This window comes from Schistocerca cancellata, chromosome 12 (genome assembly GCF_023864275.1).
Source record: "Schistocerca cancellata isolate TAMUIC-IGC-003103 chromosome 12, iqSchCanc2.1, whole genome shotgun sequence".
Lineage (NCBI taxonomy): Eukaryota > Metazoa > Arthropoda > Insecta > Orthoptera > Acrididae > Schistocerca > Schistocerca cancellata.
Window position 1 is genome coordinate 162,632,304 of NC_064637.1, and position 18,081 is coordinate 162,650,384.

General features: G+C 46.4%; 1 protein-coding gene across 1 annotated transcript; it reads right to left on the bottom strand.

The window, feature by feature from the left end:
* Positions 1–217: 217 nt before the first annotated feature.
* On the bottom strand, positions 218–16,069 carry LOC126109707 (serine/arginine repetitive matrix protein 1). Its single transcript, XM_049914760.1, has 5 exons — positions 15,825–16,069; positions 15,567–15,743; positions 13,298–13,406; positions 4,552–4,769; positions 218–1,836 (listed from the first exon to the last, which is right to left on the bottom strand). The coding sequence occupies exons 1-5, from the start codon at positions 15,966–15,968 to the stop codon at positions 403–405; spliced, it is 2,082 nt and encodes a 693-aa protein (XP_049770717.1). The 5' UTR covers positions 15,969–16,069; the 3' UTR covers positions 218–402.
* Positions 16,070–18,081: the final 2,012 nt, after the last annotated feature.

An 18,081-nucleotide genomic window follows, 5' to 3' on the forward strand; every position in this document is an offset into this window, starting at 1 on the left:
TATATCTACAGTACATATTTCACATTATCCATAGGTAGTGTTAAGTGCAGACAAAAAAGAATATTATTAAGATACAGAGGAAAAATTCACTCCACATTATTTATCCTCAGTCTGGGAAAGAAACCAAAGACAGTTGTACTGATATGCCAAATAAAAACAATTAATAAGTACTCTACAAAAACTAAGGAATAAACTGATTCCACGCTGGCAACTCATACGAAAAGAATCGACGAATCACACCGTAACTGTTGAATAATTCTCTTTTGTTCATTTTAGAAATGAACAAATGTGCATTAGACTCCAGGTGCATCAAATACATGATACAGTGAAAAATCTCATTCTGACAATGTTATTATGGCCTCTGGGTTCTCTCCCGATACAGGAGTCCTTTTTTCAGCATGTCTACTTATTTAACTTCAAGCTCTTCCTTGCAGGTTTCGAAGCTTTTGGACTAGCACTGTCGTGCTTCTTCAAGGCGGTGCTATGGGACAGTGGTGAACGCTTCGGGCTGCTTGCAGCAGTCCAGTTTTGGCTCTTCCTGCCTATTGGAGTTTTCGAAGGTGTCTTTAGTCCTGTGCGTTTCTTGTCTTCCGAACCAAGTTGCTGCATTAATTTTGGTGAACGTTTTGGGCCACTTGTGGCAGTCCAGTTTTGGCTCTTCCTGCCTATTGGAGTTTTCAGTGGAGTCTTCAGTCCTGTACGTTTCTTGTCTTCTGAACCAAGTTTCTGCATTAAATTTGGTGAACAGTTTGGGCTGCTTGAGGCAGTCCAGTTTTGGCTCTTCCTGCCTATTGGAGTTTTCAGTGGAGTCTTCAGTCCTGTATGTTTCTTGTCTTCCAAATTAGGTTTTGACAATGGTAAAGACTTCCGCCCAATTGGTGTTTTTAAGGGACTCCTGTCACCAGAGTTAAGTTTTTGTACTGGGCAGTGCACATTTGATGTTGCTTTTGGAGAAATTTTCTTCCCATTACTTTTGAGTAAAACAGTTTTCTCAGGCCCCGATGCAACACTGCCCCGAACGTCCAACTTAGGTGTTTTTCTTTTCTCGATAGTGTGTGGATTATTTTTCATCTGCTTTGGGGTTTTGACTGCTTTAGGGGACACTTTTCTAACAGCACTATCTGGAACGGGAGTGGGCGTAACACCGTCCAAAATTTCTGGCGTCTCTGTGCTCTGTCTGCGTACCTTTGGTATTTCAGTATTTTCTGAGGATCCATCGATCTTATTCTCGGTGGAGAGTCTACTGTTTCTAATCTTTTTATTTGTGGAAGATTCGACCGACTTGGGCAATCTCGGAGACGCGGCGTCAACTGCTTTCGGTGTGCCCAACTGTTTGGGTGATTCCTCCGATTGCACAGGTGACTGGCTCTCTCGGTTCTCCTTGCTGGCCAATTTATTCTGCTTAGACTTCCCCGGAGTAATAGTTACGTGAAACCCAGAGCTGATGTGCTTCGGAATAACACTGACTCTACCACTCTTTCTAGTTTTGTGGTTAGATCTGGAACTTGCCTCTCCATTCTGTTTTTCTGGAGAATGGAGAGCTTCCTGAGTTGGTGACGTCGGTGGCTCACTCTTATCGTGCTTGCCCCGCTTTACTTTGGGAGACTGCTCCAATGCCGGACTACTGCTCCGCCTCTTCAAGGTTTTCCTGATAACAAAAGAAGGCACGTTGAATTCAATTTCGTCATCACTCTCATCCACTAGCAGCACTGGCTGGCTGTTCCTAGAGTCCTCCTCCACCTTCACACTTTCTTCGGATGCCTGTTTCTCTTGCTTTGTATTTTTTGCACCACCAATTTTTTTTCCTCCTGTAGACAGCTCTACTTGATCTTTTACCTGAAATCAGAAATGATAAACATTTGATGGAAAAAAAGACAGTAATGAAAAACTATGGAAGTAATTAACAACATATCCATAAAACGACTTCTTCCGACCGGGTGTAATCGATGGAAGAGCAGATATTTCTATTGGTGACTGATGACAGTTTACTGAACAACATTACATGAGCATTTCCTTTATTTGCAGACTAATGATATTAGTAGCAGCAACAATGGAAGGAAAAGACAGATTGCTACTTATGTAAAGGTGACATGTTAAGCTCCAGAGAGATACAATTAAAACACACTTACACGTAAGCTTTCGGCCACACATTGTAAATGATAAGCAGCTGTTAGCACCTCTATCTTTGGTGCACCAAGTTGAAATGCTAGGGGGGAAAAAAAAATCATCTCTCGTTTCCTTTCATTCCTTGTAATAAAGGACCAACTTTTTAATATCTGCAGTATCGTCCCATTCCTCCCTTTTAATTGGTAAATTATACATTTTGGCAGTAAAATCTTCAAAATGTACTTTTTTTATATAAATGCCCATTTATAAATGTCCTCCCCACGGCTCGCATCACTACCTCTCGGGCCAGAATGCCACAATTGCGCCTGTCTGCAACTTAATGTGTCATCTTTACACTAAGTACTAACCTGCCTTTTCCTTACATTGTTGAGATTCCAACCTGAAGTTTCCGTTGTTTGCTATTAGACGTGGTACATTTTTAAATTAGTTAATACCTGCAAGTTCATGTGCCAAGAGCAAGCCACTGATGCTTATTTTCTCTGGTGCAGCACCCAAACGAATGTAAACAATGCTTGAGAAAGCATTCTTTAAGGCACTGTGCTGCTGGCTTGGAGGAGACCCACACATTTCCAACTACTATGTATGCCACAGCTGTGCACAGAGAAGTTACAACAGTGCCACAAATATGCCACTCGGATCTTGTTTTCCAGGGTAAAACATTCCATATCAGGGACAAATCAGACTTGGCAGCATTGCATACACCACAAAGGGTGATTTTCAGACATTGGACACACAGGAAATGTGACAAATGGGAATACACACATAAAAAAAAAAAGGTTGACAGAGAAGGCAAAATGGCACAGAACGAATGGCTGAGGAGAAATGCAAAGCTGTAAAATACACACGACTATGGGAAAAAATGCCGCCTATAAAAAAAAATTACAGAAAGCTTTGTATAAAAGAGAAACAGTTATGTGAATGTCAAGACCCAAATGGCAAGCCAGTACCAATCTCAGAAGGGAAGGCTGAAAGGAATATATAGAGGGGCTATACTAAGGAAAGAAACTTGCTGTCGGTATTATGGGAAAAGAAGAGGAAATGGGGATGTGACACTACAAGATGCGAGTACACAGGAGGCACCCGGAGCAGATGGCATTCCTACACAATTTGACAGGTCCCCTGGAGAGCCAGTCGTAACAAAATTACTCCACCCGATATGCGAGACAGGAGAAATACCCTCAGACCTCGAGAAGACTGACGTAATTCAAATTCCACAGAAGCAGGTGCTGTCGTGAGAATATCACCAAACCTTCAGTTTTAAAATTCACGGTTGCAAAATAATGACAAATTTTTCACATAATGAATGACTGGTAGAAGCCAACCTGGGGGATGTTCAATTTTGACTGGAATGAAATTTCTGAAACTGTGGTCATCAGAACTAAAATACAAGATGTGAAAGTTATCTTCAACCTGTGCACAAATGAGACTGTAATGACAAATGAGAAGAAATGGAGAGGTAGTTAACTGAAGGGAATGAGACTGTATCACAGCCTACCCTCTATGTCATCCAATCTGTACCTGTGCAAGCACTAAAGGAAACTGAGGAGAAATCTGTAAAGGCCACCACAGTTCAAGGAGGTGTAATAAGAACGTGAAGGTTTGCGGACGACATTCGGCCAGAGGCAGCAAAAAGGGTGGATCAGAGACGAACACAAACAAAAGTGAAACGTGGGTAGTGGAACGAAGCCTATTTTAATCGGGATTTAGAGTAGGAAATGAGACACCAAAAAAGCCGTGGCGTTCTGGTGGCGCGCCAGCGTATTTGCGAGTACCTCGCCTTCGGGCTCTCATCTTTGCTCGTGGCGTGTACCGAGTCTCGGCTGCCTTATCTCTGCCGGAGGAGTTAACTGGAGGCTCTCGCCGGGACGTGACAGTCGGCGTTCGATATTACCCGAGGCCAGAGTGTGCTCACAGTGGAGCGGGAACTGACCACGTGTACAGGACAGCTCGGTGGCGAGCACTTCCCGCCGCCTGTGAGGAGGCTCGTTGCTGCCAGTTCCGGACACGGCTGTCTACGGTCATCTGTTGCCTTACTGCCGTCTGCTGTACCCGACGTGAGTCGTATTGGACGCCCGGCGAAAAGTTAAGTGAGATTGTACTTACGGCATGTGCGTGAAGGGTAGTTCGAGTAACTAGTAAAGAGGTACCGGTCCAAATGGAGAGAAAAGTAACTTAGGGCACAACTCTGGCAAAGCAAAGGATCGGTCGAGAGGAGATAAACTGTGCCATCGAGGAAATTTCAGTTTGGTAATGGAGGAAATGTGGGGGAGTAAACACAACACTGCACAGGGATATCGAGGCTCGAATTCAGTAAGTTGTCTCCGAGAAAAGACCAGTAATAACAACAGTAATAACAATGGCCACGATTGCACAACAGCACATCAGACCGAGTGCTGTACCTGGAGCATATAATCCACACTGTACCTCAAGAGTATGATCCACTCCAGCATCCCTCAGGCGATTCAGAGTCCTTGCCAGCTGCCTGCGCCTCTTCCCCTGCTGTGCCAGTTCCTTCGCAGGATTCAGAATCGCATTTTTTCGTTTTATTTCCATTCGTCGGTTTCTTGCGAGTGGACAATTTTGAGGCCCACAAGACTGTTGGTTCCAAAATGCTGCAGGATACTGCTTGTCCATGTAACTTGCTGTAAAGTAACATATTTCAGTTATCAGAACATTTTCTTTAATTTTTAAGATGATGTGGAAAACAGTAAGGATTAGACAAGTAGGATTAAAGTTAACTAGACTCGAGTGCCGAGCAGAAATGCAAAGTCAGATGTCTCGTACAGTCCTCTAGTAAGAAATACTGGGTACAAAAGTAAGTTAATTGCTCAAAATGATTTGCTCACGATTTCAAGATGCAAGGGCTCAAATACTCCATCTCCTTTCCTTCCACTTTGTTTAGGCTTTGAGTTTGCTGCAAAAAATGACATCACTGCATGCCAAATGGGGGTATTAATATTTACTAAGCATTCTGACTACCTACACATAACCTTTGACACTTCTGTTCGCATCAGACACTACGAAAATTCGAGTCTGTGCGCGCGCACCATAAGATTCTTGTCTGACTGAGCAAGATCACTTACAAACCTTGTGTTTCAAATTTACACCCTACACTGTATGTGATATCTTTACAATACTGACAGATTCAACCAAATGCACAAATCTGAACAGAAAAGGAATAATATGGATTTGCTTGGATATAAATTTTAGTAGCTTCCAAGGAAAAGGTTTTTCGATACTTTGTCCTGCACACAAAATAGCACTTTTCTGGTAAACCAATCCGTGTTCTGTTACTTCAGCTAACTATTGACATTCACACATTTCAAACTCAGTCAAGCTTGTAGTAACACTGTATTTTCTCTTACTATTTCTAGTGTTAACTTTGATATGCTCATAAGTTATCTCTTGGGCATCAGTGATAAACATTCATCAAGTTTGGCTTTAAGGGTCATAACACACAAAAATACACCATTTATACCTTCTTGCTATAAAACTATAACATCCCTTAATCCCAAAATGACCTCTGGATATATTCTATGGCAACAGAAAAGCTAAATACGGATCACATATTGCACAAAAGTTGACAGACTATAACAATCGTAAATGGGAAATGCCTTTACGGGACTGACGGATCAGTACACAGAACAGCCTGCAGGATAAGACCCTGACAGTTGACAGACGCTGGCAGTCCACAACGGTACGGAGTTCGAGGAGGTATCCGACCCCAGGGAGGAAACAGTGCCTCCAGCATTCCTTTTTACTCTGCTTAACAAGGTAACAAGTCATACCGAGGACAAGATTAAAATCGATACGATCGGTCTGTGAACGGTGTCAAATCGTTGCAGTGCCTGTCAGCAGCCCCAGATAGTGACTGCTATGTCCTCTGTCCACCACAAGGGGCACCTGCAGATGGGGGATAAGCAGAGGCACGAGGAATAGTGTCGGAGGCTTTTGCGTGACCACATTAGTGCAATCTGAGAGAGAGGTGTTGAAGTGCACAGCAGACATGTCCAAAGGCCAACTGGTTCTGCAGAATGTCAGACACGGGGGCCCGTCTGCCTCGCAGGCAGGGAAACGGTAGTCACCAGAAAGTGGTCACTGTCACAAAGTTGATCACAGGACGAATGATGTAGTGAAGCCACGAGAGCACGGGAAGAGAGAGAGAGATCGATAGCAGAAAAGGTGCCACGAGTGGCACTGAAGTTGGTAGGGGAACTGTTATTGAGGGAGACACAAATCAAAGTCTGTAGTAAGTTGGTCTATTAGGAGACCCCTACCCATCGAAGTGGCACTCCCTTACACAGTGTGGTGTGCATTAAAGTTTTCGAGGAGGAGGTTGGTTGGTTGGTTTGGGGGGGATTAAAGGGACCAGACTGCGACGGTCATCGGTCCCTTTTTCCAAAAAAAAAAGTAAAACCACCCAAAGAGAATAAAAAAAAAACGAACAACAGGAAAGACGTCAGACGACACAGGACAAGAAATACTCCTACAGAGATCAGACGAAACAAATTAAAATCACACAGAGTGTGACAGTGGTTGGCCGACCATAGAGATAAAAAGGAAAAGCCAACCACCGAGAACACATTAAAAAAACAGCGTAAAATCGTAGGCCAATGGCCAGAATCAACACAAAAGAACAGAACAAACACTCAGAATAAATAATAAAAACCCCCTGCCCGAATAAAACGGAAAACTAAGTCAGCCATACCAGGGTCATCACATAAGAGGGCAGGGAGCGTATCAGGCAGCGCAAATGTCTGCCTGACCACAGCTAAAAGGGGGCAGGCCAACAAAATGTGGGCCACTGTCAAAGCCGCCCCGCAGCGACATACAGGAGGGTCCTCCCGGCGCAGTAAATAACTGTGTGTCAGGTGGGAGTGGCCAATGCGGAGCCGACAAAGGACGACAGAGTCCCTGCGGTTGGCTCGCAGCGATGACCGCCACACAGTCGTCGTCTCCTTGATGGCACGGAGTTTATTGGGCATGATCCGATTGCGCCATTCAGCGTCCAAAAGCGTAAAAACTTTTCGGCGGAGGACTGCCCGCAAATCAGTCTCTGGGAGGCCAACGTCCAGAGACTGTTTACTCGTGGCCTCTTTCGCCAGGCGGTCAACATGTTCATTGCCCGGGATACCGACATGACCGGGGGTCCACACAAAGACCACAGAGCGGCCGCAACGCGCAAGAGTATGCAGGGACTCATGGATAGCCATCACCAGACGAGAACGAGGAAAACACTGGTCGAGAGCTCGTAAACCGCTCAGGGAATCGCTACAGATAACGAAGGACTCACCTGAGCAGGAGCGGATATACTCTAGGGCACGAAAGATAGCGACTAGCTCAGCAGTGTAAACGCTGCAGCCAGCCGCCAAGGACCGTTGTTCGGAATGGTCCCCTAGAGTTAGCGCATACCCGACATGACCAGCAACCATCGAACCGTCGGTGTAAACAATTCCAGAGCCCTGATACGTGGCCAGGATGGAATAAAAGCGGCGGCGGAAGGCCTCTGGAGGGACCGAGTCCTTCGAGCCCTGTGCCAAGTCGAGCCGAAGGCAAGGGCGAGGAACACACCACGGGGGTGTACGCAGAGGCGCCCGGAAAGGAGGTGGAACTGGGAAAAACCCAAGCCCGCAGAGAAGCTTCTTGATGCGTACGGCGATCGGACAACCCGACCGGGGCCGACGGTCTGGCAGATGGACGACCGACTGCGGGAACAGGACACGATAATTTGGATGCCCGGGCAAGCTAAAAACATGGGCAGCATAAGCGGCCAGCAAACGTTGGCGTCGGAACCGCAGTGGAGGTCCACCTGCCTCCACTAGGACGCTGTCCACAGGGCTGGTGCGGAAAGCACCAGTGGCAAGGCGTATCCCGCTGTGGAGAATTGGGTCCAGCACCCGCAACGCAGATGGGGATGCTGAGCCATAAGCTAGGCACCCATAGTCCAGGCGAGACTGGATTAACGCCTGGTAAAGCCGCAACAGGGTAGATCGGTCGGCGCCCCAGCGGGTGTGGCTCAAACAACGCAGGGCGTTGAGATGCCGCCAACACGCTTGTTTAAGCTGCCGGATATGAGGCAGCCAAGTCAACCGGGCATCAAAAAGGACACCCAAAAACCTGTGGGTCTCCACCACAGCAAGAAGTTCGTCGGCAAGATAAAGCCGCGGCTCAGGATGGACCGTTCGACGCCGGCAGAAATGCATAACGCGGGTCTTGGCAGCCGAAAACTGAAAACCACGCGCTACAGCCCAAGACTGCACCTTGCGCCCTGTAGCTGACGTTCAGCTGCTGCAATGCTAATAGAACTATAGTAAAGACAGAAGTCGTCAGCATACAGGGAAGCGGAGACAGAATTTCCTACTGCCGCAGCGAGACCGTTTATTGCAATTAAAAACAGGCAGACACTGAGGACAGAGCCCTGGGGTACCCCGTTCTCCTGGACGAGGGAGGAACTATATGAGGCCGCGACTTGCACGCGGAAGGTACGATACGACAGAAAATTTCTGATAAAGATCGGCAGAGGGCCCCGAAGACCCCATCCATGAAGCGTAGAAAGGATGTGATGACGCCATGTCGTATCGTACGCCTTCCGCATGTCGAAAAAGACAGCGACCAGGTGCTGACGGCGGGCAAAGGCTGTACGGATGGCCGACTCAAGGCTCACCAGATTGTCGGTGGCGGAGCGGCCTTTACGGAACCCACCCTGAGACGGAGCCAGAAGGCCCCGAGACTCCAGCACCCAATTTAAGCGCCGTCTCACCATCCGTTCAAGCAACTTGCAAAGAACGTTGGTGAGACTAATGGGACGGTAGCTGTCCACCTCCAGAGGGTTCTTTCCAGGTTTCAAAATGGGGATGACAATACTTTCCCGCCATTGCGACGGAAACTCACCCTCGACCCAGAGACGGTTGTAAAGGTCGAGGAGGCGTCGCTTGCAGTCCACTGAAAGGTGTTTCAGCATCTGACAGTGGATGCGATCTGGCCCGGGAGCGGTATCAGGGCAAGCGGCAAGGGCACTCTGAAATTCCCACTCACTGAATGGAGCGTTGTAGGGTTCAGAAGCGTTGGTGCGAAAAGAAAGGCTCCGACGTTCCATCCGCTCTTTAATGGAGCGGAAGGCCTGGGGGTAATTCGCAGAAGCGGAACTCATAGCAAAATGCTCTGCTAAGCGGTTTGCTATGACGTCGGAGTCAGTACAAACTGCTCCATTCAGTGAGAGCGCAGGGACGCTGGCAGGGGTCCGATAGCCGAAGACCCGTCGAATCTTGGCCCAGACCTGCGATGGAGTGACATGGAGTCCAATGGTGGACACATACCGCTCCCAGCACTCCTTCTTGCCTTGGCGGATAAGGAGGCGGGCCCGCGCACGCAGCCGTTTGAAGGCGATAAGGTGGTCCATGGAGGGATGTCGCTTGTGACGCTGGAGCGCCCGCCGGCGATCTTTAATCGCTTCAGCGATCTCAGGCGACCACCAAGGCACAGCCCTCCGCCGAGGGGACCCAGAAGAACGGGGAATGGCAGACTCGGCAGCAGTGACGATGCCGGCGGTGACCGATGTAACCACCGCATCAATGGCATCAGTTGAGAGAGACTCAATAGCGGCAGTGGAGGAGAACAAGTCCCAGTCAGCCTCATTCATAGCCCATCGGCTAGGGCGCCCAGAAGAGTGACGCTGTGGTAGTGACAGAAAAATCGGAAAGTGGTCACTACCACACAGGTCGTCATGCACACTCCAGTGGACAGATGGTAAGAGGCTAGGGCTACAGATTGAAAGGTCAATGGCGGAGTAGGTGCCATGCGCCACACTGAAGTGTGTGGAGGCACCATCATTCAAAATCGAGAGATCGAGCTGCGACAATAAATGCTCAACGGTGGCGCCTCGACCTGTTGCCACTGACCCACCCCACAGAGGGTTATGGGCGTTAAAGTCGCCCAGTAATAAGAAAGGTGGCGGCAATTGGGCTAGCAGCGCAGCCAGGACATGCTGCGCGACATCACCCTCTGGTGGAAGGTAAAGACTGCAGACGGTGAGAGCCTGCGGCGTCCACACTCTAACAGCGACAGCCTCTAAAGCTGTTTGTAGAGGGACAGACTCGCTGTGAAGAGAGTTAAGGACATAGATGCAGACGCCACCAGACACCCTTTCATAAGCTGCTCGGTTCTTATAATAACCCCGATAGCCACGGAGGGCGGGGGTGCGCATTGCTGGAAACCAAGTTTCCTGCAGAGCAATGCAGAGGAAAGGGTGAAGGCTGATAAGTTGGCGGAGCTCAGCTAGATGGTGGAAGAAACCGCTGCAGTTCCACTGGAGGATGGTTTTGTCCATGGCTGAGAAAGGCGTGCCGGGACTGGGACGGCAGATTACGCCGCTGGGTCACCTGCTGCCTCCGATTGAGCACCCGTGCTAGTGCTATTGCTATTCACGGCGTCTGAGGGACCGGCGAGATCGAGGTCCTCAGCGGACGCCAGAATCTCCACCTCGTCCCCAGACGCAGAGCTAGAAGGTTGCGATGGGGTGGCTACCACCGCGCGTTCCTTGGGCTTAGAGCTGCTCTTCTTTGATTTCTCATGCTGCTCCTTGGGTTTAACTGGCTGGGAGAGCTTCACCGATTCAGTCTCCGGGACTGAGGAGGATTGGGAAGCCCTTCGACCTGCAGATTGTGGGCACTTACGCCACTGTCGATCGTCAGCCTTCCCGCCGGTGGAAACCTGGGAAGGGAGGGACCCAAGGGACCCCTTGCGAGCGTGAGAAGCCGAAGAAGTTGGACACTTCTCCGGCTTAGAAGCGGGGACCGACGTCCCCGATGGGGGGGATGGTGTTGCTCCTGAGGTAGGTGGCACAGGAGCAACCCGGTGGGTAGAGCCCCCCACTGGCAAGGGGGCAGGATTAGTTGTACCACTTGTCGATCCGGCCGGAAGGCGCGAAACTGATGGGGCTAGCACAGGTGTTGTAGCAGCGGCATAGGAAGTTGTCATTCGCACTGGATGTAATCGGTCGTATTTCCGTTTGGCCTCAGTATGGGCGTCCGCAATCTCGACATGTGAGGCTGGAAGTGCAGCGGGAAGACATATGGCCGAACTTCCAGCACTTGAAGCACCGCATCGGGGGAGGGATATAGGGCTTGACGTCACATCGGTAGACCATCACCTTGACCTTTTCCGGTAACGTATCACCCTCGAAGGCCAAGATGAAGGCACCGGTAGCAACCTGATTGTCCCTCGGACCCCGATGAACACGCCGGACGAAATGAACACCTCTACGTTCTAAGTTGGCGCGCAGCTCGTCATCAGACTGCAAAAGGAGGTCCCTATGGAAAATAACACCCTGGACCATATTTAAACTCTTATGTGGAGTAATAGTAACGTTAACATCCCCCAACTTGTCACAAGCAAGTAACCTGCGTGACTGGGCGGAGGATGCCGTTTGTATCAGTACTGAGCCAGAGCGCATTTTAGACAAGCCCTCCACCTCCCCAAACTTGTCCTCTAAATGCTCGACGAAGAACTGAGGCTTTGTGGAGAGAAAAGACTTCCCATCAGCTCTCGTGCAAACTAAGAATCGGGGCGAATAACTGTTACCTCCATCCTGGGACTTACGCTCTTCCCACGGCGTGGCCAGGGAGGGGAACGTTTTCGGATCGTACTTCTGAGCATTAAATTGAGCCCGAGAACGCTTAGATACTGCTGGCGGCTGGCCGCCAGCGAGAGATGATGTACCACGCTTCATTGCGGGTCATCCGCCCTGATGCCACCTACTCCGACCAAGGGCCCTCCCCACGGGCGCCACCCAGCCACAGCAAAGGCCACCTGGCAGGACGGCTGTTGCCGGGAGTCCTGATACCCCAGGAGGATAGGCATCTACTCCTTGGCATACGTGGGGAGTTAACGGCGCAGGCATCAGTAGAGCGATCCCTGTGTTGTCAGGGGGCTACAACCAAGAGGGTACATGGCGGCCCCACCACAACGGACTGGCTACCGTGCTGGATCTTAGGTGCAAAACTGTCCAAGGTCGTCGTCGCAGTTAAAAGAAACACTGCAGAGGGCAGCGTGGTAATCGCACCCAGGGACGTATCCCCGCCCTAAAGATCGAAAACGAGCGGGACACCATTGCAACGACGTGAAAGCCAGCTAAAGGTCTAATTGCACGACGGATACAGTGCACCATGTAAGGCGCCCTTCCCCAATTGGCTCGCTCTTCGGAATAATTTAGAAAGATGGAGGTCAAACCCGAGAGGGGACCATCACATAAGGCCAAAACATGTGAGACTCCTTTTAGTCGCCTCTTACGACAGGCAGGAATACCGCGGGCCTATTCTAACCCCCGAACCTGCAGGGGGGGAGGAGGAGGTGCGGGAGTTGCTGGGTTGAGGTAGGCAGTTCGACATAAGGAAGTGGCCTACCTGGAGGGAGGCAGACACTGCAAATGGTGATTGCTGGGGTCATTCGCACTCACACACCACTATTGCTTTCGGGCTGGTACGACGGGAGATCCAGTCGCCACTGATATCAGTGCAAGCCAGATTGCTATCTAGGGGCCACCACGGTTCTGTCAGAACAGATAATCACGAATTGTTGGAGACAGGTCATCACGGAAGTGCATTTCTTAAAGAGCAAGACAGAATAAGAGGATAGAAGTTGCTGTGTTTGCAGTAGGTGACAGTACAGGAGGGAGGTGGGGGAGGGCGGGAATGGTCGGGTAGAGGATGTGGGAACAGTGCGTTAGCAGAGGTTCATTCTGGCAAACAGATGGTTGATGATCCGCAAATAAAATGCTGTGCAGTGATTGCAGAACAGCTGGTATATGACATTGCTGCTTTCACAGATGTGATGAGATAGGATCAGCCTGTAATGGACTGGTGTAGGCACCCACATGGTATTCTTATTCAGCAAGCTTATTGGTTACACATTCAGCAACACTGATATTTTCACGTTGGTGCGTCGTAACCAGAAAGCCTGTTATATTATTCACACTGTTCGAGAGGAAAAGGCAGTTGTAATTTTTCACGGCTCCAATATAGTACGTCAAGTGTAATTGTATACCGATGCGACAGTCGGCGATTATGTGAGCCACGTATATTGCGCAATACAGCAGCAGTGGACGTAATTTAACATAACCCAGACATTATGTAATAACAAAGCCAAATTCTCAACACAATTATTTAATACAAACCTTTGAGAAGTCTGTTGTATAACAAGTAATTGTTCATGGTCTCAGCGACAACCTTGGCTACTTCAGCGTACTGAAATTCGATGAACGCATATCCTCTACTTCTGCCAGTCTGTTAAGACAAATAGAAGAAATTAATATGACAATAGGAAATCACAAATGGAAGATTATGACAAAAATAGGAGACCATCTCTTAACATTATGAGGTAGCCTGGGCTTAAACACAAAACCTAGGATAACTGATGTTTAGTTTTCTAACTTGCATCCTTGAAGTGTGAGCCTGTTTTCATCCAACACTTAATTTGATCTGTCTTCAGCACTATTTTAAAAGCTAAGGGGGAATTTTTGAAAATAGTACAATATTTTTACATCCTCTGAAGCAGGCAGCATATGGATCTACTCTCTCTGCTTGCCTCCCCCATATCTGCCTCTTCTCATCCATGCAACTGGTGGATCTATCTCATTCTGTGGTCTGACTATACTGCCTCTCCTTACTAACATTTCTCAAAATCTCTCCCTCCTCCCTTAAGAAGAAAGTCATAGCTCAGGAAGATAAAGCTTTCTTTCCACTTTAACATGTACACCGACAGCAGTTTTCTTAATTGTAGTTCCTCGACCCATCATTCTGACACAATTTCAGCACACAGGTGGAACTAATCAAATGAATCAAAATGCAAATCAGCATGGGATAAATATCCATAACAGGAAATGGTGCTGGCCTCTTTTCAGTTGGTTATTGGATACAACTGCACAATGCCTGGATACTCTACTACAAAAATTGAAATACAGTGTGTCACATAAATTTTCAAAGAGGAGATGTGCAGGCGTATGTGAAAAGGAAGGACGTGGTGAATACCGCCAGTACTATAGCAAATTAGCTCTACACTGGTGAAATGAACTATCTGATTGTGAAAATACAGCAGCTCGAAAGAAAGTGTGCTGGAGTAATCTGTATGACATTAACATGTACCTGGTGCAAGAAATGGAATGTGGGACAGTTTGTCAAATGATTTGCTGTTTATCACACCAAATAGTTTGTTTCTTATTTGAGCTCACGTTTAATTCATTTCATTTAGTACAAAAACTTAATTTTTTCCATTAGAAATTATATTTTGCTCACGGTAGTACCTAGTGTTACATACATGGTACATTAAGTCACCCAGCGGCATTCATGTAAGTTATTTGAAGAAGTAATAAATGTAAAACAATTAACAAATAACTTATCTGCTGCGTTCAAATCTAGGTATATGCTGCATAATCCTTGCTGTACGTGAACCATTCTTCCATATATGATGGAATGTGCTCAAAATAAGAGCTGCAAGCATAAGCTCACTGATAACGTTGCCATTCAGCACCCAGAAAGTCAAACAGCATACAATGAAACAATGAGACAAATATCATGTGATCTATCCTAGAATATGGCTCAAGTGTGTGGGACCCATACCAAACAAGACTAACAGGGGATATACAATGTATACAAAGGGCTGCATGAATGGTCACAGGTTTGTTTGATCTGTAGGAGAGTGCCACAGAGATACTGAAGTAACTGAACTGGAAGACTCTTTAAGAGAGATGTAAACCATCCCAAGAAAGCCTACAAACAAAGGTTCAAGAACTGGCTTAAAATGATGACTCTAGGAATATACTACAATCCCCTAATTATCATTCACATAGGGATCATTAGAATAATTACGGCATGCACAGAGGCATTCAAACACTCATTCTTCCACACTCCATACATGAATGCAACAAGAAGAAACCCTAACTTGTAAAATGGGATGTGTCCTCTGCCGAGTATAGTTGTAGAGGATTTGTTTTCGGTTTTCTAGAAGAGCTGATTTCATTTTGAACTAAATATTTCGACAACTGACAGTCGTCTTCATGTGCTCCTAAGATATGAACACACAGACAAGAAGTACTTGGAAGACCTGTATAAGAATAGATCAGTTACACTGAAAGGCACACCACATAAAAAATAAAACATATCTCCCTCATGTCTTATAGCAAATAGCTCTCTGTGCATGTTGTATGTAAGCACATACTTATTGAGAAAACACAAAAAAAACTGTTTACTTACAGATTAACACCTGTGTTTTCTCTATGGGCGTACTTGGAACCACAAAAGACAGTATCTTTTCCATTTGCCCTCTAGCAATGACATCGTGGAAATAATAACCACTTCACAAAGAAGAAATATTAATTTTTGTTGCACGTCATGCCCAGAAGATATCTGCATCAAGGAAAGAAAAAAGATCCTCCTATATAAACTTACCTTTCTACTACGTGCTAACTTTACTCTGGTAACACGTCCAAACTGACTAAAATATTGGCGCATTTCATCTTCATAAAAGCCATCTGGTATGTGGCTGAGGTACACAACACCCCTCCCAGAGCTTGCATTTCCAGATTCTTTCTGTGTGTTTGTTTTGTCGGTCTGTGATGTAGTCGGCTAAAACATCAATATAAAAGTGAACTAGGGGTTAACAGTTAAGACTAAAAAAATTGTTGCACAAACAGTATTCACGCTTACCTGCAGTCGTATAAAAGCCCCGGCATTTTTCTTCTTTATATTCCTCACAGCTTTCACAACTGGTGACTGTGATTCGGCTTCGGGCAAAACTGCAATGGAGGTGCCAACGTCTACTAACTTAATAGTATTTCCAGGGACAATCATATTGCTACTAACTAACGTTTCTCTCAGGAAACAAAAGCACAAAACTCGCTATACGTTTACCTACGCGACGCTACCAAAGATACGAATACTTAGATTTCAAATTACGGCCAAAGATTTTTATTAATTGGGGGTCAAATTGAAAGCAAGGACATCAGTACTATGATGACAAGATATCAAAATTATATTGTAGTTGGGTTTGTATATTGCTGTATTTAATTTAAAATCTGTGAAATAAGAATCAAAAGAACATTAAAAACGCGTGGGGACATTTGCAGATTCAGATATTTTTAAATAATCTTGATATCCTGTTTCCTATAAAAGGGGAAGTATGACAAAGCTAATATTCTGTCTAAGTAGATAAGTAATTTTTGTAAGAATAAAGGTAGGGTCTAAAGGCCCGTCCACACGCAACGATCTGTCTGCGCACATCACATTTGCGCAGACAGATCGTTGCGTGTGGACAGATTTGCACCAACCTGAGGTGTGTGCAAACCTGGAAGTTGGAGTTGGAGGTTTGAGCGAAACCTCTCAAATCTGTGGGTTCAAACCACATCTGCGCAGACAAGCTGGAGCGTGTGGACAGGAGATCGCGCAAATCTGGCGCGAAACAGCTGTTTGCACAGTCTAGTCTTTGTATTTGTGCGAACAGGGCATTAAAATGGCTGATACTCATCAGTGTTCTCGAGAGTTTGTAATTGAATTCATTGAAATATGTAGAAACCACCCATGTTTGTGGAAGATTAAAAGTAAAGAATATAGTGACCAGCGACCGAGACAAGAAGACAGCAGCACACAATGCTCTAATTGAAAAAATTGCGTGCAGTTGACTCCTCGGCAAACAGAGAAGCAGTAATAAAAAAAAAAAAATCCTTGCGAACTGTTTACCGAAAACAGTTATCCAAAGTTCAGAAATCTAGAAGATCTGGTGTAGGAGTAGATCAAGTATACCAGCCAATGTTATGGTATTTTGATCTGCTTGGCTTTCTTAGTGATCAAGAAACGCCAAGACCAAGCAGGAGTACAACTGAAGATGAAACAAGCCGTTCATGAGGGGAAATTGCCCTTCTCATACAAGTATTTTTTCTCATAATATGAAGAGTTACAGGCATTAAGAGATAATTATAAGTTTCGACATCCATCCGCAAATAATTTCGCCAGTCGTTAGGTTCGCCCTGCAACTCTCGCAGTAAATTTACGTGAGAAAACTGCTTTCGCTTTAGCAGCCACTGTCTACACCATTTTGACCGCTTTCTCTGTTTCCTGCGGTTGGTCTGAATGTTTTTTGCAACACAAGTTGCGAACACAGACCACAACAGAACTCCCTCCATTTATATATTTCAAAATAACTGGATTAAATTTTTGACGTTTACGGGGAGCGTAGTCGCTTGCCACTGATATTTCTTTTCTACACCGGCAGATGGCGGGCGAGTAGTAGATTGGGGTTTGTGTCGTGTGAACACACCACATTTGCAGCCATCTTTTGCATGTACAGACATCTGCGCCGATGTCTGCGCAGACAGATCGTTACGTGTGGACCGGGCTTAAGACTGAGAAGCGTCTCGCGGGCCCCGAGGAATCATGACGTCACATCATGACATGACGTCGTCTCTCACGCTAGCCAATATCGCTGGTAGTTTTCGAAACGCGGATATTCTTTGAACATGACATGCTAATGCCTTGTGGGTGTGTGTGTAAAATGGCGGGTTTTGTGATTTGTGTGCGTTAAAGCTTTTCAATCACGGAAAAAAATTGACAATACTTGCTGCAAAAGCAGAGGAGAAAGGATAATTTATATTCCAGATAATGGACGGTAAGTAACTTCCGTTAGTAATCTTATAATGCTCAAGAAAAGTGAAGTGTATGGCAAATGTACAGAAATTTCATTCTTTGTGCCTATAGTATTCAGATGCATTATGTTACCCAGTAAAGTTTCTTTCAATGCATCTATGTGGATTATTTGTGGTAACGGCGTATTCTTATAGCAAATGGCTTCGGTATTTATGTTGCAATCATCTTAACTTTTTCGTGATCAAAAATTGTGTAGTAACTATTCTAACGTCAGTAACCTGCACATTTGAAAACTTTTGAATGTTCAAAATTACATCATTCGTCA

Excerpts from the sequence above, each read along its gene's own strand:
- LOC126109707 (XM_049914760.1), bottom strand. The coding sequence starts at position 15,968 with ATGATTGTCCCTGGAAATACTATTAAGTTAGTAGACGTTGGCACCTCC. Across the intron at positions 15,744-15,824 it reads GGGCTTTTATACGACTGCAG|CCGACTACATCACAGACCGA; the intron begins GTAAGCGTGAAT and ends TTGATGTTTTAG. Across the intron at positions 4,770-13,297 it reads ATACAACAGACTTCTCAAAG|CAAGTTACATGGACAAGCAG; the intron begins GTTTGTATTAAA and ends GTTACTTTACAG.